The sequence below is a fragment of the Cydia splendana genome, chromosome Z, assembly GCF_910591565.1.
Source record: "Cydia splendana chromosome Z, ilCydSple1.2, whole genome shotgun sequence".
Taxonomy (NCBI): Eukaryota; Metazoa; Arthropoda; class Insecta; order Lepidoptera; family Tortricidae; genus Cydia; species Cydia splendana.
Window position 1 is genome coordinate 25,435,933 of NC_085987.1, and position 21,719 is coordinate 25,457,651.

The following is a 21,719-nucleotide window of genomic DNA, read 5'->3' on the forward strand; positions in this document are numbered from 1 at the left end:
CAACCATATACATACTTCGTCTTTGACTTAGCGGCAGAGGCAGCAAGTTATTAAAATCAATTCTGCTTACGCTGCCAATACCAACGCCTAAATTACAATTAATATTAATTTCATTATTTCGTCGGAACTCATATTAAAGTCAAAAAATCAACAATGCACCATAAATCCAATAAAACAGAATGAATATTTTTCAACTTTACCTCCATAACAATTTAAAAAATATAACTACGCGTGTTTGAGTAGACCTTTTTACCGCTAACGTTTAGATGAATTAATATTTTAAATGTTTTTATTTGTGTAGTTAAATTTATAATTTAAAATTATAAAATTATATAATATATTATTGATTAAGTATGTTGATTTTATACAAATAAAACTGCAAATTATAGCAAACATTGTTTTTTGTTTTTTTTTATAGGCGTAGTGGCAGAGTGTCATTACGAACCATAAAGCAAATACTGCCTCTAGTTTTTTTTAATGGATGAATGCCACGATGCTGTGTCACAAATATCTGTGAAATGAAAATTAAAAAAGAGGACTTTGCCGGCCTAGGCCTGCAAGATGTGTATGAAATTCCATTAACGACCTTTTGTCCTAGCCGCACCTGAAACGTCATACTTCGCAGCCTATTATAAGGAACATAACATCAATATTTCATTGCATGTTTGAGAAAATAAAATAAAACGCACAAAACGGAAAATAAGTAGGTATGTATTGAAGTGACAGTTGTCATCGTACCCAAGCTTGTGATTTGTGATACTGAAATGGTATGTTACAAGAAATATATTATTTAGGATAAATAATGTGACGTGAGGAGTGAAAATCTGCCCGATTCGAATTTTAAGATACGTCAATAAATAGATCTAGAAACGATATGGATTAGAGGTGTCCGTGTCAAAAGTGAAGTTTTTGTTTGAAGAAACGTCACATTTGACACTGACACATCTAATCCATATCGTTTTTCTAGATCTGTTAACTGACGTATTTTAAAGTTCGAATCGGGCCGAATGACTACATTTTTTTACCACACTAATCAAAAAAGAGGTTAGGTAGGTAGGTACATTTCACGAGTTTCAATAAATGGAAGCAACCGTCCCGAATAAATAAACTAGAGTCGAACCAAGAAAAGTCTGCAGCGGATTTGATAGCCCACGCAGTGCAAGTGTAATTTATGCGTCATAATTTCATAGAAGTGTGACGCTTAAAATAACACGTGCACTGCGTGGGCTATCAAATCCGCTGCAGACTTTTCATGGATTGACTCTAGCCTTATACCTAAGTAGGTACATATTATGTTTCTGTTTCCTATCTGAAAGAGAGATTAAATTTATCTTTAAATATCTCTTTATTTATCTTAATCTTCTCTTTCCGCTCTTCTATTAAATTTGGTGTTTATTATGCATTGTTTTTATATGCTGATTTATTAAGATTTGAATATGAAACAAAACCCGCTAATACGACCAAAAAGCAAACATCGCGTAATGTTTTTGGTAAATAATTGCTGGTTGTATATTTAATATCTATGTATAATGAAGTACATATATTGATACGAACGAAGTTTGTTTTGCCAGCTTAGATATCTGAATTAGGTAGGTAAATAAGGTACTTATAATAAGTTTTTACAAAAATTTCATTTTTGGTACAAGCTTTTATCGCTGACTGTACTTTTCTTACGACAGACAACTAATACTCATCGAGACAATTCTAAAAACCCCTAATACAATTAAGTTGCGTTGTTTCATCGTAGAGTTCCTATGGCCACCTCCTGTCTCCATCATCAGACCAGTTCGACAGTACCATATTATTGTATTGTCATAAGAACTACATACAGCTGCCAATTTTCATGACGCTACGATCCTTGGAAGATGGTTAAATTAGTTACCTTAGATTCCATTACATAGTTACATACAGGTCGACCTAATAAAAGCTTGTTGAAAAGCCAGTAATGTGACAATTTCACCAAACGTCAGGACATTATGTTTTTCTAAGTTAGGAATAAACAACTGATGAGCTATAAATAAATACCATATAGGCTACGGACGCTACGGTATACCCATTACAGTTCGATTCTACTCGTATTAAAGATAGAGTCTGTGCGGAAAGAGAAGAGTCGTGGAATGTATTGGGTCCCATACATTCCACGACTCTTCTCTTTCCGCACAGACTCTAGATATTTATTTGGTGGGTGGTGTATTTTCTAGGGCATGCAAAATCGATATCGGGAAAGGTTGTTTGACAAGAGCGTGACCAGTGTACATGTATATTTTAAGGATGGCTCAGAAAAAAGTATAGGCTGAATAGATTGTTCTTTTGTCTACAATGCTGCGTAAAAAATAATAAAAAACTTTTGACAGTTTCCCACCTAAACTTCAATAAAAAAAATAATGTCGCTTACTATTCACGTTATGATGATTGATGAGGCAGTGTTCTTCTGTACGTACCCGAAAGGGCCCAAAATGTCACGAAACCAAGCTGATTGCATATAAATAAATCGAAGGCGTTTGTAATTAAGTGGGTGAAGCATTATACGAAGTATATAAATGTTTACTACTTACCAGAACGCGAGATAAAATAAAAAAGACCTCCTCCACATAAGATTTAAAACGGGTCTTGCAGATGTTTTCAAAAAATCCACTTCTATTATTGCGTTCTGGGCCTTCTGGGCAAGTAAAACTAAAGAAAAAGATTTGAAGATATCTCTAGATACAATCAGAATCAGAAGGCGTTTGAATGAAAATGGTTTAAAATAACGCAATACAAGTTTTACCGGTCACGCTATTATCGTACGTAGTGTATTTCCGGGACTGGGTCAGGATTAACGATGATTCACACGAGGCATCCGACACTTGGTTTTCTATAGACAGTCCCGGTCATCACGTGATGCTTTCTTTAGAAAATCAAGTGTCGACGCTGGAAAAATACCATGAGAAAACAAATAACTTTTGTACCAGTAACCTCGGACCGCGTGGAAAGAATGAAGCAAAGTTTAGTTCAGGCGCTACCTTTTTTGTCTTCCGATATGAGTCCTAATAGTATGTATAATTCATTCTTTCACACTTTTATGGATCATTATAATGCGATATTCACCTCAAAATCGGTTGTAGTTAGTGGCGCATCAGTTTTTAGTGAGTGGGCTACTGCGGACTTACATCAACGAAGACGTGAACTGTATGCCTTGTATGAGGAACGGCGGTTTAATCAGAGTGATGAATTTAAAGAACATGTCAAGGAGTATTCGAAGAAGTTTAAAGTAGATTGTCATATAGCTAAGCGAAATTATCTTAGTCGGAAAATAAAAAGTAGTTCCGACATTATTAAAGCAACCTGGAAAGAAATAAATGTGGAGACTGGTCGCTCGAAACACACAATTAAAGAACTTAAACTAAATATTGATAACAAAATTATAGATTCCAATTTAGAAGTAGCTACAGAATTTGAAAAAAAATTCACCGAGGTACCAGTATCCACAACTAAGGATTTAAATTCATCACCCTCATCTGCTGTTACATTATTAAAACATAACGCTCCAGAGTGTTGTGGAGACCTTCATTTTGAACATGTTTGTACCTCAGATGTAATAAAGGCGTTTAAATCAATTAATGTCAAAAAAACGAATGGCCTCTGGGGAGTCTCTGTCCATGCTGTCAAATCCTTAGTAGAAATTGTAGCGCCTGACTTGGTAGTTATATTTAACAACAGTGTTGATTGCGGCGAGTTTCCTGATCTAATGAAACATAGTAAAGTAACTCCTTTATTTAAATGTGGGAGCAGCTCTGACCCCACTAACTTTCGACCGATATCTGTGCTACCAACATTTAGCCAGATTTATGAAAAATTAGTTATTTCTCAATTAGTACGACACTTTGACGTTAATAATTTAATGCATAATAAGCAGTTTGGTTTTACACGGGGTCGCTCAACAACCGATGCTGGTGTTGAGCTAATTAAGCATAATGTATTTTCGATGCCTGGGAGGAGTCACGAGATGCTTTAAGTGTCTTCTGTGATTTGTCTAAGGCCTTCGATTGCGTTTGTCATGAAACACTAATCAGGAAACTTCATTATTATGGAGTTAGAGGATCGGCACTGAATTTACTTAAGTCCTACTTAAATGGTAGAATACAAAGGGTCGATGTGAATGGACAGCGATCACCTGGGTCATTGGTCTCTATGGGAGTACCGCAGGGGTCAATATTGGGGCCTTTCCTGTTCCTTATCTACATACATGACTTGCCATTCCTTGTTAAGACCCACCGTGATGTAGTATTGTTTGCAGACGACACCTCACTTATTTTCAAAGTCAAACGACAGCAAGCTTACAATGATGTAAACAATGCTATTTCAAAAGTAGTAAATTGGTTCAATGTTAATAATTTATTGTTAAATGAGAAAAAGACTAAATGTATTAAGTTTGTCACTAGTAGTAACGTAAGGCATGTGCAAACAAGTGTCATTGTGAAGGATGAGGAATTGGAATTAGTTGATAGTAACAGTAGTAGTAGTAGTTAGTAGTAGTTGATATGTAATGAAATTGATTTATATTAATAAATTATTGATTATTTAATAGGTTGATAGTACAGTTTTTCTTGGTATAACTTTAGATTCTAAACTCCAGTGGGGTCCCCATATTGCTACTCTTTCGAATAGACTGAGTTCTGCAGCTTTTGCAGTGAGCAAAATCCGTCAGTTAACTGATGTGAAAACAGCTCGATTATATTTACTGTGGGGTGGTGCTTCAGAGATAAATACCATTTTTGTTCTGCAGAAGTGGGCTATTCGAGCAATATACAAAATGAACCATAGAGACTCACTTAGAGATAAATTTAAGGAAATTGACATAATAGAATATAATAGAATTGATTTATTCGTAAGCACAAGCAATCGGTACAATACATTATATAAAAGAAAACATAAAATACGATTAAAGTGCCACGAAATGGCCCCATCTCAGCACTGCACTGTCAATACATTTATGAGAATATTCTGTATGTACATAAACATATTGTAAATTTTAGGAAAAATTGTGAAATTCTTAATATTAATAAACATAAGCTCACAGTGCCCTTCACTCGGCTCCATAAAATTAAAAAATCATTTATGGGTAATTGTGTAAGATATTATAATAAACTTCCAAACCATATTACTGAATTATCTATTAATAAATTTAAGAATTATGTAAAGCGTAAACTTATTTCTAAAGCTTATTATACCACACAAGACTACATGAATGATAATACAACGTGGGATTAATTGTTATTCGAAATGATTATTTGTTTATTAGGTATATTTGATTATTGATGAGGAAATGGATATTCCGATGTATGTACTTCTTTTGTTATGTTTTTTTTTTTTGACATTTAGATTTTATTCTAGAAATTCTAGACTAGTAATTTTTAAACATTTTTTTTTATGTTTGACGATCCTTTTGTGAAATTTTTAGTATTAAATTTGATCTGTATAATAATCCAATGTTATTATGGAATAATATTACCATCAATAAATTGCTCTGATAATTAGATTAAGATTAATAACGATTCATAATTCTCTAGTCTAATCTTGTTGCTAGGCCTACTTGAATAAAGTATATTTTGAGTTTGAGTTTGACGCACCAGTACGGACCCGGACCGTTATAGCGTGAGACATCCTTTAGTATTTGAGCATTCTCTGGAAATTGCGAGACTTAAAATATAAGGTTCTATTTTAATTAAAAATCCTGTAGGCGGGTAGCAAAACATAAAAAAAAGCTTAACGTATTTTTAGGTTATCGATTGACTTAATGGCCTAATATATAATAATATGAGATACTACAACGTCCACATGCTCCACAGTATGCCGCCATTCCGCAAGAAGCTCATTAAGGATGTCTCACGTTAGACCGGGCCGTGTTTGGGCCGGAGCTTCCGGGGCTTACTTTTCTATGACATGACAGGGATCACGTGATGCTTTCCATAGAAAACGAAGCTCCGGCCCGGACACGGAGCGGTCTAACGTGAGTTATCCTTTAAGCGCAAAGCTAATGAGCTTTGCGTTTCAAGAACATGTTGACACGCACTTGTTCAATTAGTTTCCCGAAATTTCGACACTTCCCGGCAATTTGTTTTGTTTAGGTACCAGTCCCGGTATCGGATGAAAACGACGAGATAAAGATTTTCACGATATTTTCCCTCGAAGGCAATACACCTACAGTGTGTAAAAATACGAGCGATAAATTAAACCAGATATAGAATTTATCCGTGTAAATCATTCTGTAATTTTTTTTTAAGTTACACTTAATGATGACCTCGTAATTAATTTATGAAATTTTACCGAACAGCTATGTATTACAAACGTTACGAGACATGACATGATATGAGCTTTTTATAGAAACTGCCAACAAGCGTTGCCAGTTATAGGTACTTTAAAAATCTCGTATCTCGTAACTTGTGTGTCGCTTACATTGCGGGCCGAATTATTTTGTATTGTTAAAATTTATCTTAACCTACTTACGTCCTATGCTAACCGCCGTTTAAATATTCGCCCTATTTAATTTACAGACTGTATAATTTTGTTCTCAATAACTAGACACGCTAAATAGTCCACTGGACGAAAGCCATTTAATTAAAAAAAAACTGAATTAAAACTTTGTATAACACGTACTAATATTTCTGTTAAATACTTAAGCATCCTGCAGTGTCATTCTTTGTCACCTTCCTCAAATTTATACAATCTAGCAGGGATGTTGCGGATGCAGATGATTTGACATCCGCGGATGCGGATATTTAAAGGCTCACATCCGCGGATGGGGATGAGGATGTCAAAATTAGGTACTTAAAAAACGTCAAATATTACATTTTAGTAATTTTTGTTAAATAAAACGAAACGTTTAGTATTTGAGCAAGAATATAGGTGCGTTATATTTAATAAACAGTAATTTTTGGCTGACTTTTCAGGATCTAGACGATTTCGTTATAGGTAATGATGAAATTACCTAGCACTTACGCCGCCGCTAAGACGTTCCTGTACCAACTTGTTCGACATCCGCATCCGCATTAAGCTCCGCATCGATTTTATGCGGATGCGGATGCGGATTTAGAAAATAATGCGGAAGTTCCGCGATTGCGGATGCGGATGCGGATAATCGCAACATCGCTGCAATCTAGCATCCCTGTGATGCTGGGAGTGAAACTAACGCACATACATTCGTAAGAGACGTCTTACAGACGTCACCGTGGTGTACAGTGTACGTAATTACGTATTTCACGTATCTTGGTGACAGGGTAAAAAGTAGAAACTTCTTTACAATAACTGTCTTAATAAGGTGCAGTAGGCTCAGAGAACTGAGTTTTTGAGTTTCTCAGCGCTTTTTGAGATCACAATACGGTTGCCAAAATTTAATTAGCTATCTTGAGGCCTTACTCTGGGGACTTCTGCAACTGCGATTCAAATCCTGAGATTTTCATTTCGCTCGATCGAAAAAAATCTCGAACATAGGTCTAAAATGCAGTTAAAAAATATAAATAATTATGCCCAAAAACTAAAAATATGTTTACCGAGTACCTAACAGTTAATATTACTTTTCACTTAGATTTAGATGATTCATTATTGCACTTGACTTGGTTCTAAATGTTCTAATGCTAATTTCTTAAGTATTGAGTAATTAAATAACGCGGTAACGCAGCGAGTGTGATGGGCACCTTTGCGCCGGGGGTAGCGCGGGGAGGCCTCTTTCAGTAGTTTTTATTTATATTCCTTGTTTAGTTTTAGATATATTTATGGTTTTTAGTTTTCATTTAGTTTTATTCATAGATACCTATATTTAGTTCATAAGTTATTTATTTGTCTTTTTAGTGTCTTATTCGTATATAAATAAAATATTAAATAATAAAAGTTACTGGAACATTACATTAGGTTACCCAAAGTTTTATTTTGGTGTTTTTAATTAAGTGTCGAAGGTATTTACTCTAAAATTGGTGTGTTTTTTAATATATATCTACGTATTATTTGAATACCTAAAATCGATTACTATCCGATAAAAGTATTTAGTTAAAGGGGGTTAAAGTGTTGAATCTTGTAGATGGCTACTGCCACGAATGCAGAAGACGCTGGTTCAATCCCTGTCCTGGGCACTGGACAACTTGGCCACCAGGCTCCAGGGTATATGTAATTTAAGAATGGCATTTTGAACATACGCATACAATAATCAGGTTTTCCTAAAGCCCGTCTAAACAAATGTTATTCTCGTAAGAATCTTTCATTTTTGTAATACGTGATCTTAGGTATTTAAAACCGCTTAATGTGGATGGGTAAGTAAACTCTAGTTGTGAAATTATAAATAAAACTATACTACTTAATCCTTACACATATATTAAACTGCCTCCCAAATTAAACTATTTATTTATATACAGGTAAAAACCTACCCACAATAATTATCAGTTAAATCTTATAATCACAACTTTTATTCTGTTGGTAAGTACCTACTTACTCTCTGATATTAATATCGTATCAGAGCCGCTCAAATATGAAAGAAAACAAAAGGAACGCCGAAGGTGCGTACCTTGCGACGGTTGAACGATGGGCATGCGACGGTGTACATGGTGCGGCATCACGAGCGGGGCCGCGGCTGGCGCCGGCGGGTCCATCGGTGACGGCGGCGGCGGTGACACGAAACAGCGCTCCAGGTGTGGCAACGAGTGCGCGCACCAGCCTAACCCCGCCGTTTCGGTGCCCATATCGATGTACCCGTGGCGGTCTAGCGGCCAGCGTGCGGGCCAGCATCGTGAGCACGCGCCGGCCCTGTCTCCTCTGACGCACTCAATCCTCGCGACGTCCCGGTAAATACGCGATGTAACGCGTCCGTTCCCGAAGAAGCGCGCGGCAGGATTGAAGGAGCCGGTGGCCGAGCGCCGGGCACGCTTAGAGCCACGTGCGCCGCGGCACGCTCGGCCGCAACGTGCGCCGCCGGCCGCCACGTGCCGCGTTCCGCGCACCTCCACTAGGCCACCACCCGGCTCCCGGCACCCCGGCACCCCGAGACCAAGCTACCCGGCCCGGAGGACTTGGCCACCACTTCCTTATCTCGCCACCAAAACATCAAGTTCGTTTTCTACATAACTCATACCTTCCAGGCCGGACATAAATTTGGACTTCCCTTGAGCTAATTTGTTTATTCCATTAATTTGGTTCCCATTGTATCAAAATAGACAAGCCGATGGGAATCGATTTATATAAACGCACTGCCCTTGAGTAGTACCTACCTACTCTGACTGAACATGAGATATGTTAAGATAAATGAAACGCATGTATGTGTACTTACGGACTCCCGAGACTAACTGAATGTCATGCATGTTGGGCCGTAAACACAGTACCTACACCACGGCATTTGCTAATTGCAGACCGTGGGCTGTGAAGTTAACAATGTCTTGACAAGCAACTAATTTTCTTGCTGTTTTTTTCCTACCTGTAGCTAACGTAATATAATAACACACTCTTCTGTAATGCAACTTATTTTCAAAACCAGCATCAGTCATAAAAAAAAACTTGAAATCAGAATTCTTTCTATTATGATTATTATTATAAATAATTAGTAAATATGTATAGATACTTTATGTTTTTCTAGGATTAGAAATAACTCCGCAGAAGTAAGCCAGAGGCCAGAGCCAGGGCTCCCCCACGCCAATGAACTTCGATCTGAATCCCTTAATTTTCTAATGTTTTTGTAGCTTATCATATTAACAGCAACGGCTTTAAGCAATATAACTAGTATCCCATATTTAGGTACTTCAAAGTTAATTAATTGTCTTCGAGATATTTGGCATCAAAGTTGAACAATTTTAGGCCAAAAACTCTCTGGCCATAACTTTTGTGTTAATTCGTTTAAAATCAAAATCCTAGAGACATTTTTCGAGACGTCAGAGACGAACCCAAATATGTAGATTTCATTATATTTATACTTTTAAGCCTTATTTAGACGGTTCAAGTACTTGCATACGATTTTCGTTACATTGTTGTATTTGGTCGATCGACTGAATTAATTGTAGGTAGGTGCTCTGTAGTTAGCAATGAATATTGCATGCAATTTCTCGCGCCGTGCAAATGGGGCTATATATATATATATATATACCTACACTTATTTCTATCAAACCGGGTACCTAAATGTTTTAGTGTTAGGTTTTAAGAGGTCTCGCAAAATTTTAGTTTTTAGTTTGAATATTAACACGTTTTAATGCAGGGCAAATGTAATGAAAAAACTCATACGGAAACGACTATAAGTATTTCAGAGGGACTATATTTCAAGAAAAACCTTAAAAGGTTAAAGTTAGCTTGATAGAAAAAAACCGGCCAAGTGCGAGTCGGACTCGCGTTCCAAGGGTTCCGTACATTACACAATTTTTAACAATGTATTGTTTTATGTGAAACGGGAATGAAATGTCTACAAAACTACGGGTCGGATCAAAAACTAAGTAATTAAGTCCGACTCATGCTTGACTGCACATTTCTAATAGGTTTTCCTGTCATCTATAGGTAAAGAACTATTTCGTGAGGTTTTTCAAAATTTTAGACGCAGCAGTTTCGGAGATAAATGGGAATGGTAATTTTTTGGCTATTTTCTTGAATAGCTTCTAAACTCTATACTCGTATATCTTAAAGTTATAAAAAATATATTTGAGATTCTCATAATGGGCTCTTTCATTTGATATGACTGTAACACGATATAGTTTGAAAAACTTTATTTATTTAATTTTCGCGTTTACCCCCCATGTTTAAAATTCATTTGTTTACGTTACATGTCCGTCTTTGGGTCATAAACTTACATGTGTGTACCAAATTTCAACATAATTGGTCCAGTAGTTTCGGAGAAAATAGGCTGTGACAGACGGACAGACAGACAGACAGACAGACGCACGAGTGATCCTATAAAGGTTCCGTTTTTCCTTTTGAGGTACGGAACCTTAAAAATCACGGAAACATATGTAATTTTCAATCGTTACCCTGAATCCCATAGCAGTATACCTAGATTTAAATATTATAATATATAATCGCTAGCTAGTGATATAGCATATAGCCAAGGGATTTGACTAGCGAAATTTTAATCAGAAGTATACTTTCAGATTCAGAGTTATTGAGGTAAAACGTCAAAACCCGCGCGATTGTAAAATCTTCCATCGCAAGTTTCGCGTGGTGGAGCGCCATATTTTTTGTTCCTTTCCAATTTCTTGGGTTTACGCGCCCTCTTAACGAATGCTTATTATATTGATTAACATAAAGCATAAACCGGGAAACGGGAAAGCCTACTCTGCTCGCGCCGCCGCCGCCGCCGCCGCACTGCCGCGCACGTTGCTTCGCGCGTTTCATGAAACTTTCCGCACCCCCACCCACGCGTCACGTCTTGGCTCGCTTTTTATAATTATTTTTAAGGGATTAAAGTAGGTACCTAATTACCTATATAAAAAAAAGTTTGTACTAATTAGGTTCTAGCGGAAAATTTTATTTAAATTAATTGAATAAGTAATAAACAATTTCAGAAACAAATTTCTTACTAAAAGAGCGATTTTTTATTTTTTTACTCTGTTTTAGCTTAATTAGGCAAAAATGCTTTCGTGTATTTTTTTTTTCAAATATAAATATTTTTTATTCGATATATTTATAAAAAAAGGATACATATACATTTCATGTATTGCCTGTCCAGATGTTCTAGGCAGGTCGCGTTTCTCAACCGATTTAAACTTCGAGGCTTGAATCGGTCTGATTTGCCTCTACAATGAAAATGTTCTCGGCTATAAAAACTTAACCTATAGTGTAACGGCAACTATAGAAATGTAGCCGATGCCATGAATAACCAGTTTACCAAACAATATTTTCATGAGTTTTGTGATCGCTGAGATAATATTAAGATACCTGCCGCCAAAATGTACAATGCGTCATCTTAATGGCAGAGTCATGGGGGTTCGCGAGGCCTACAAAGGTACAGCTCACAGAACCAGTAGTAGTTAAATACTTAGGTTAAATAGGTTGGTCAGTCATAACTGTCATGAGGAATTCAGTTTCAGAATCACTCACACATTTAGGTAGGTAACTATATATATGATGACATATACAGGTTGAAAAAAAAAATAGACCCTGGAGGGAAAGTGCCTTAAAACCTTTTTTTACGTAAAGGAAACATTATTTTATTTTTATAAAGAAACCTAACTGTATCAAAGATTTTTATTTCTTTCTTCAATTTCGCTTGTCTAATAATATTCTTGAGTACTAAATATTCGATTTTATTTTGTACGATAGACGAGTGTAAGACCTAACGTTTCTTGGGGAGATTTTATCATTAACATTAACTAAAAAATTATAGTCGGTTCGATTCCCGGGCGTGACCTTGTACCTATTTGTCATGAGATCAGCCGTAAACTCGGTAGATAAATTGCAGACAATTAAAATTATTTATGTCAAGAATTCTTCTTCTTCAAGAAATAAAGAAATATAAAGGGAAGGAATATTCCCCATTGAAAAACATTTGCGAATTGTATTCAGGTAAAGTTTAAATTTCTTCGTACTTATAGAACAGGACAAACGGAATTCTACTCTTCATAGTGAAGGTGGAGGCTAAACTATCCGAGTGTAAAAAGGTCTAATGAAGCCATTGTCAACATGTGGCTCATTGTCAACCCACTCATCATAGGGTCCAAACTGGCTTTTTTACTGGTGGAACTATTAATTAGGCTTACAAGATATACAAAGCTGTACTTAGTATGCATATAAATAAGGACGGTTAACCGTTAAGGAATGATATTTTTACACGGTTTATGTAGGTACTAAAGTTACATTAATTAACCACACAAGAATCTTAGCTTCATTGGCATTGCATGAAAATAGTTTCTTATTAGTTAGCTTAGCATTTCATATTAAAAATAGGTGTAATAAAATTATTTGAATTCTTCGTGTAAAAAAAAATCACTGACCGTATTTTTTGTTGAAACTCGCTCCGTGACTCAGAAAATCTGTAAAGAATAATAATTCCTGAATAAATAAAAAATAAAAATAAAATAAAATATATATGTATGTCGGTATGCCTTTTTGTTTTAGGTTGTACACTACAGATTATTTTTAATTATTATAAAAAGTTCAAGCTTTTTTACTCAAGATCACGAGCGGACCTCTTTCGATCCTAATAGGAGAAAAAAGTGTCCCAAGATTTTTATTTCCATTCCGTTACCATTTTTCATAGACTTTGTAAGACAGTAACGAATCGGCAGGAACGAAAAAGTATGGATATTATGGGTCACTTTTTTCTCCTATTAGGATCGATAAAGCTAGCTCGTGATTCTGAGTAGAAATTAAAATAAAAAAATCCCAATTTAATATAATATATATACATAGGTAGGTAGTATAGTGTACAACTTTAAATAAAATAGGTCACGTAGGTATATTAAATAAAATTAAAACCATTGTCTAACACTGAACTTGATGGCTGACTATTAAATCATAATGTAAAAGACACGGGGATAGATTAATACCTAGTACCGGTGCTAGCAGAAATGCTACAGTATTTTCATACTCGTATTATATTTATCAGGGTGTACTTAGTTAACCTTGCAGACTCCGAGTTGGATTTGGATCAACTATAAAATCTGGCTGTAGGTATACAACTAATACTTAGATTTGCTCTTGGGAACCACAAAGCTTATTTTTAAAGACAAGACATTCAGCAAGATGGGACATTTTGTGTACGGGGTACATTTTGGACGTAGGACATTTTGCAATAGGAACAGAACTGACAGAAGGAAATTTAGCCATTGGCTCATGTGCCATAAAATATCAAATAACGACAAATTAAAATCGAATTCTGTAACCGCACAATCAACATTGTTGAAGATGAGGTGTTGCGATTATATAGAAATGAAAGCGAAATGTAACCTAGTTAGCTCTCTACCTAGAGTTTTATAAATATTATAAATTATGCATACCTAATATTATAATTGACGATATAAAACAATAATTAGGGTTCCGTACCCAAAGGGTAAAACGGGACCCTATTACTAAGGCTCCGCTGTCCGTCCGTCCGTCCGTCCGTCTGTCACCAGGCTGTATCTCGTGATCTGTGATAGCTAGACAGCTGAAATTTTCACAGATGATGTATTTCTGTTGCCGCTAGAGATGGGTAACTACCCGGGTAAATACCCGAGAGCGGGTATTTACCCGGTAAATACCCGATATTTACCTACCCGCGGGTAAATACGCGGGTATTTTCGTTTTTCTTCTAAATTTGATGTGTTTAATGGTATGTGAGTATAAATAAGATTAATTTAAGTATTTTTTTATAATGTTACATAAAATGTATGTTCAAACTAATTACGAAAAGGTTGCTATGAGGTGAAGTTCGATTTTAACATATCAGTCCAATTATGAAAATCGTGTAAAATCATTCCCTGGCTTCCGGAAATGTTTTAAAATGCTTTTAATATACATTAGAAAGATGAAAATAAAGAATACTTTTGAATGATAATAAAAAAAAATTGTGCAGTATCCCAAATTGTGAAGCTTATAAGTCAAACACAGTTAGTTTTAGGACAAATATGTATATAACCTTTTTTGTAGAAAATTATGTCTACTTTAGTTTGTACATACAACACTTTTCGATATCAATGACAGATTCCAAGAAATATGAAAAAGTTCACTTTTGCCCCCCTCCCCCCAACCACACCCCCCGCCGACCGAAGTTGGAATGTGTATTATCAACGTATAAGTACGATAATTTACTCAAGGCTAAAAAAATACTCTTATGACGGCCTTTTTTTAATATTTATCAAAATTGTACTAAAAATTCTTTAATTACAACTGCAACTGCAACTAAACCATTTCATTTTAAATGACACATAATAATTACAGCCATTAACTCGGTTTATATCTCCACTTTAACACAAATCGACATGTGCAACAATAAATGAATCTACCCGTCCATTTGGGTAGATACGGGTAAATACCGGGTAGATGGGTATTTACCGGGTATTTACCTGGGTGGGTAGATTGGGTAAATACCCGCAACCCATCTCTAGTTGCCGCTATAACAACAAATACTAAAAACAGAATAAAATAAAGATTTAAGTGGGGCTCCCATACAACTAACGTGATTTTTGACCGAAGTTAAGCAACGTCGGGCGGGGTCAGTACTTGGATGGGTGACCGTTTTTATAGATAACGGTACGGAACCCTTCGTGTGCGAGTCCGACTCGCACTTGCCCATCTTTTTCTGTAATCCTCCGTAAAGTATGTAGGTACTTATTTTCTTCACATAAGCTGTTTTTGAACAATAAAAGTACCTACTTATGAGATTCGATTCCCTAGTACGAGTATGAGTATATAATCAAAATACTTAGCTTTTATTCTAATTAATCGGTCAAGTGGGGTCTAGATCAATTTCCATAGAAACTTGTTTTATTTTCGCACATAAGAAAACCACGTAACAATTATTTTTAAAAAACAGCGTAAGTGAAGGAAATACTTTACGGAGGATTACGAGTAGGTATACTATTACTCCGTAAAAAAAAAAAGTATACTATTTACTTTTTTTTCGGTAAACTAACGTAATACTTATATACTATTGTTTTATTTTATCATTAACCTACCCAATGATACCTACCTAGGTATATTTTGTTTATTGGAGAAGCGGGTTGAAAGTGACCTGGTTTGTAGGGACCGAAATGGCGTATTCCTGTTTGTCCCCGTCCCATGGGTGGGCAAATGGTCAAAATTGCCTAATACCTGGGAAAGTGGGAACATACAATAAACGTGATTTCTTTTGCCGTTTTGTGCGTAATGGTACGGAACCCATCGTGCGCCAGTCCGACTCGCACTTGGCCGGTTTTTTTAGGCAAAGGTGCACCTACATTCTATGACTCTCTTTCCGCACAGACTTTGATGGCTATGTGCGAAGTAGGTGGTGGGGAAATACAAGCGACACCAACGCACGACTCGGTGAAAATATGAACTTTCGTGGGACTGGTGGGAGACATCCTCATACTATTTATCGATTTTTATAATGTTAAGTTATTTATTTCAAATATTTTGGGGAAGTAATGGGTTACAGCAAAAAGGAAAATGGTGTTCATAAAACACAATAAAATATTTTGCCTTCGCGGGATTCGGACTCGTTTATTTGTAATATTTATATACCTGGACCTAATAATTATGTTTCCTTATGCGGGCATACAAGCAGTCGCGCTTCACAAATTATGTCTCGAAAACATTGTTGAATATTAGTCAATCATATCATAAATTTTATGTACCTACAAATAGTGCGGCATAAAATAGTAGAAATTAAATAAAATAGAACTAAAAAATTTCCATATGTTAAATTGTTGCCATGATTAAGCATTTCACGTTCAGAATGTGACAGTTACGTAGAAAGTGGCGCCTTCATTTATTTTCTACTAATTTATGTCGCACTGTACAATTTGACTGAAATTATTGGAAATTATACACATATTCCTCAATGGTTCGAAGTTAATCGAATTTAAACTGTCGTGAGAGTTTTTAGTCCCATAGGTACTTAAAATTAAAATTAGGGCCCAGGGTCCAGGGTACAGGATCTAGGGTCCAGGGTACAGGATCTAGGGTCCAGGGTACAGGATCTAGGGTCCAGGGTCCAGTATCCAGGGCCCAGGGTCCAAGGTCTTGGGTATTTCGGAGTGTAATTCGCATATTCCTCAAAAGTTCGAATTTAAAATGTCGTGAGACATATGTACTAACATGTTTTTAGTCACGTACTTAAAATTAAAATTCGGGCCCAGGGTCCAAGGTCTTAGGTCTTTCGGAGTGTAATTCGGTTATATTTCCGAAAGTTATATGTATGAGATATACAAAAGGCAGTGGTGTGAAAAGATGCAATAGCTCGCGGGGGAAAAATGTATCCCTCTCCGATTTCTATGGACGAGCAGACCGCTGAACTAGATACTAGTACTTTTTACAATGGTACATACCTATCTTATTGTGGATCAAGTCTAATCTAAATTTATCCACTTCCCGATTTCTGATTGGTATGTAATTTTGCATAAATATGTAAATCGGATGACAATGCAATATTATGACGACATGGAACTGATCTCATCATGAAGACAGGTGGTGGCCATGGGAACTCTGTCATAAAACTAATTGTGCTTGCGGCTGTTAGAATTGACTCGATGAGTAATTGTGATTAGTTACCTGTGGAAAGAAAAGTAAAGTCACCAAAAATGAAATCATGTCGAAGCAATATTTTTGATGTTCATTTTCAATGTCCTGCGATTAACACGTTCACTGCGATAGAATGTCTAAAGACCCCCTGCTAGTACTCCCGGGCTGTGCGGGCAAAAATATTGTGGTTTTGCTCTGGTGCGGACCTCGTAGCTTATAGAATTGTATAGGTAGAAAAGAGTCCAATATATGGTTCGATTTATATTATAACGTAGAATTTTTTGACACTTTAAAACACGCAGGAGGCCTTAAGGCCTCTCATCGCACTGAGAGTGAAAAGTGTGCGTCCAGTGCGGATAGGGGGTCTAAAGACCTCATATAGGTAGTACGGGCTTATCCGCCCCCTCCCGCACCTGTCTGTGTCTATGATAGTCGAACTATGACCCAGTGATGTGCACGCGTCTATGAGCAATGTACGTAATGTATTGCATTTGCTCGTGAGTCAAAATACGTACATTCTAAGTAGTAAGCGTCAATTGTGTTCAGTGTTTAAGTTAAATACCCAAGAAGTGACCAACAGGTCAGTGAGTGATATTAACAATAGGTAAGTATCGAATGTGATGAATCATGGGTCGTGTAAACAAGAGATGTCGGAGAATTCTACAATTAGCACAGAATCAGAATGAAGTGCAAGACGAAACCTCTATGCCAAAATATCGCCGAATTTACCAAAAAGTTACTGCAAAAGCGAACACAGTAAGTGAGCCGTCTTCTAGTAGAAATTAAATCTTACTGATTCTACTTATCTTCGTGATTGTAACAAGCCACTGTGTCTTAAATGTTTCTATAACAGTCATATGTGATTCAATTACAGTACATAATAAAGTTTTTTGATTTATCGATAAAATGCATTTTTATTAGGAACATCACTAGAAGTAAATACAAATGTACCTCAAATTCAGTGTTGTAAGAGGTCTAAAAGCCTCCTAATTATTTTTTGTCATTATTCCATATTCTGACATCAGAACTTCGGGCGAAGCCAAAACAAGACAAAAGAGTCCTTTAGCAACATCATTATATAAGTATCATTCTCAATTTTGTGAATTTCATGAGAAAAAAAGCATTTTAATATTCTTGTTCCTTGAGTGGTCTTAAGGCCCCTAACCGCACCGGTGAAATGGTACAGTTAAGGCGTACAGACCTCTTACAGCACTAGTTGAAAGTTAGCAATATTTTGAGCCGCAGTGAACGTGTTAAATATGTAAAAAAATATGTTGGCGCAGACAGAAGCATAGGTACGTACATATTACATTACCCAAATATCAGGAATTCAAGTGCAGGAAACCTAACAAAATATACAGGATGGGCCAAAAATTTCTGCACTCTTTAAACATTCACAAAAATAATACCTACTGTAAATTTTATTCTATACCTACTTAATTTATTCAACCTAACAACAATTTAATGCAATTGGCACTCCTGCAATAGACTATGTGAACTTTGGAAAACTCGCTGACACTTGCTGCAAGAAAGTTTTGTTTAAATTGGGGTATTTTCATTAGTTTATTAAGATACGGTAATATACTCGACTCTTTAGATATCCCCCCGGAAAAAAACAAAAAGTGAAAGAAGGAACCTTTCCGAGAAATCAATTTGTTGGGAAACATTTTTTTGTCTGCCAGCAAATTCATGTTCGACGTATGGTATGTTGCTCCATCTTGTTGCATCGCTGGCCTGCTGCCATCCTTCAAATTCATGCAACTGTGGAACCAAGACTCTCACGTCAGCTTCACGTATTCCACTGAATTAGCTGTAACGTTATTTCCTTGATTATTTTCAACTTATCCCACACCTTACACCTAGTGATTGTTTCTATGGGGATGTCTGAAAAGTCGAGTGTGCCTTAGTAAACTGATGACTATACCCCAATTAAAACAAAACATTGACGACGATCCGATCATGTGTCAGCAAGTCCAGGATGAGAGTCGGATATGGTGTAATTCAATATCCATTCCAGATCCATCTGCATTAAATTGCATCAAATTGTTGTTAGAAAGAATAAATGAAATTAGGAATATTTTTTTTTATGTTATAGTCAGCAAACGAGCAGACGAGCCGCCTGATGGGAAGCGGTCATCGTCGCCCATGGACATAAGCAACATCACAGGAGCCACTTAAGCGTTGCCGACCCTTGAGAACCCTAAATACCCAATGCCAATTTTAAAAAAATTCAAAAAAATTTGGCCGACCCTGTACAACAAGACAGCCCCAAGCAAATTAGTTTTCAAGCGGATGTTCAGTAATCATCTGCTCTGCATCTGCATCATCTAATGTCCATCACCCCATATAATTATCAGGTATTAACTAGTATTTATTCATACATATATAATATGCATATATGCATGTTTATAGTACACTGCAACGTTTACCTTATGTATTGTTTGTAATTTCTGTTTGGCCCTTAGTTAACTGGTAGAGAATGCCTTTTGCCATTAAGTCCGCCATTTGTACATAGTTGTTGGTATTTTTGTGCAAAAGAAATTTAAATAAATAGATAATAGGAGAAATTGTGTAAAAACGTTGTATGAAATTCGCACAGGCAAATAGATCCAATTTAAGGAAATATGTACCTTCAAACATTATACACCGTGATTTTTTTATATTTCGTTAATTTAAATCAAGTATCTTTCTCAAAAACACCGGTATTCTAATTAAATCCATTTCGGAATTATCAATAATTTATTTTTTTCTGATAAGGCCCCTACGAGCGTGTACACTTGCCTTAGGGCCTGTTTACATATTGATTAGTGTTTAGTATGAGTTCATACATTTAGTACTAAACTTAAGTGTACTTACTGTCTCGGACGATCGATGTTCGAAATGACATTAATACGTCACAGTTTTCAATTGTTTGATTAAGTTAAATGTAATGCCCGTGTATAGGTATGCAAAATTTAATTATAGTTCGTTTTTTTTTAGCATTAGAGAGAACTTGGAAGAAGGTAAGCGATCTTGACATGTCTTTTAATTGAAAAACGCTTTTTAAAAATCAGTAACTATTACTTATGAAAGCAGAAGAATATAAATGATCGTATTAGATTCATAATTGTTACATATTTGCCGTAACTTATTTTTAAAATGTGTTTTTCAATTAAAAGACACATCAAGATTGTTTACCTTATTTCTAATGCTAAAAAAACGAACTATAAGCAGGTACTTTATATTTAAAAAAAAAACAATTAACTATGCCATTTAGTGTTCTTAAACGTATTATAACCATACCCCGAAGTTAACAGAATTTAATAAAAACACGGTGTATAATAATATTTTTAGGTTTATTCGGTTTATAAATAAATTCGTAACAACTTTGATCTATTCTGCACTATTATATTTTAAAACATTGCATGTGCCTATAGCGCCATCTATAAGTTATTCGTAAAAACAATACGTCATTGAGAAGCGCTAATTAGGTTCATGGACGTCGTAAATATACTTTAAGACATACCGCTAGGTGGCGTTATTAGCGCCATCACTAAAAAAGTAAAACTATGTTGCTCCTTATTGACTTACCATTCCGACTCATGGCAACTTAAATTGAATTATCTAATATAAATTTAAAACAAAACAAAACACAAACTATGAGAAAAACATGAAAAATGTTAGTTATGCTAAGTTTAGAAACTAAAACTTTAATAATAATAAACTGAGGGCCGGTCACATGTGCTCACTGTGATCACAGTGTAGTTTCCTGCTATTGGATGAATGTCGTCCGGTCGGTAAAGCAGAACGGTATTCCATTGGACAAGCATATTGATGCAGCAAAACAGAGCTAGCGGGAGCACGTGATAAGCTAGGTAGACGCAGAATATTGCGAGACTACACATAGATGGCACTGTAGGCTGACGTTTACTAGAAGTCTGACATGATATTACATGTGAGTTGATGTGAGTGACATAATTATGATAATAGTGGATAATAGTCAGACAGTAACAACTGGTACAGCGCACGATTCACTCGTGTAACGACGATTTGCAGCATTTATTATTTTTGTTAGGTATAACTGTTTTTGTTAATTTCATAAAATATTCAATCGATAAACGTGTTCTTCTGTTCTGTCACAGGTATTACTATACGGTCCACACCTTTGTTCAATTCAGCCCTTAATGATAAAAAATAAACAATTATTCATTGCTTTATTAACGTACCGTAAAATGGAGTGAGTAGGGACGAAATCAAAGTCCAAACCTGGATAAAAGTTTATTTTAGTTTGTCAATGATAATCTGTTGTTTCATTTCATAATTTTAGAGATAAACACGAAATACTTAGTAGGAAATCCCAGCTCACCCCGTAGTTGGGGCGATGAGGGATTTCATACTAAGGTGAGTTTTGAAAATTGTTGGATCGACACTTTGGAATTATGAACATTTTATTAGATTGGTTTGTTATTAGAATATATAATTAACGTAGCAGTAGCCTGTAAAAACCAACTCACCCCTCTGTCATCCCTCCTCACCCCATTCATAACCCAACTGCCCCCGTAATCCTAACTCACTCCATTTTACGGTACTTATAAATATCT

At 35.9% G+C, this 21,719-nt stretch overlaps 1 protein-coding gene across 5 annotated transcripts in view; it reads right to left on the reverse strand.

The window, feature by feature from the left end:
* The window catches only part of LOC134804858 (hepatic leukemia factor), a 148,908-nt gene that overhangs the window by 39,357 nt on the left and 87,832 nt on the right, over positions 1–21,719 (reverse strand). For 3 of the 5 annotated variants that reach the window (XM_063778148.1, XM_063778149.1, XM_063778150.1), the window contains exon 2: positions 12,930–12,968. The exons of 1 other annotated variant lie outside the window; for it this stretch is intronic. In XM_063778148.1, coding sequence (XP_063634218.1) covers positions 12,930–12,968 — 39 coding nt within the window. Of the gene's footprint in view, positions 1–12,929; positions 12,969–20,709; positions 20,848–21,719 lie in introns of those variants that run through there. One more of the 5 variants, XM_063778153.1, reaches the window with a different exon arrangement.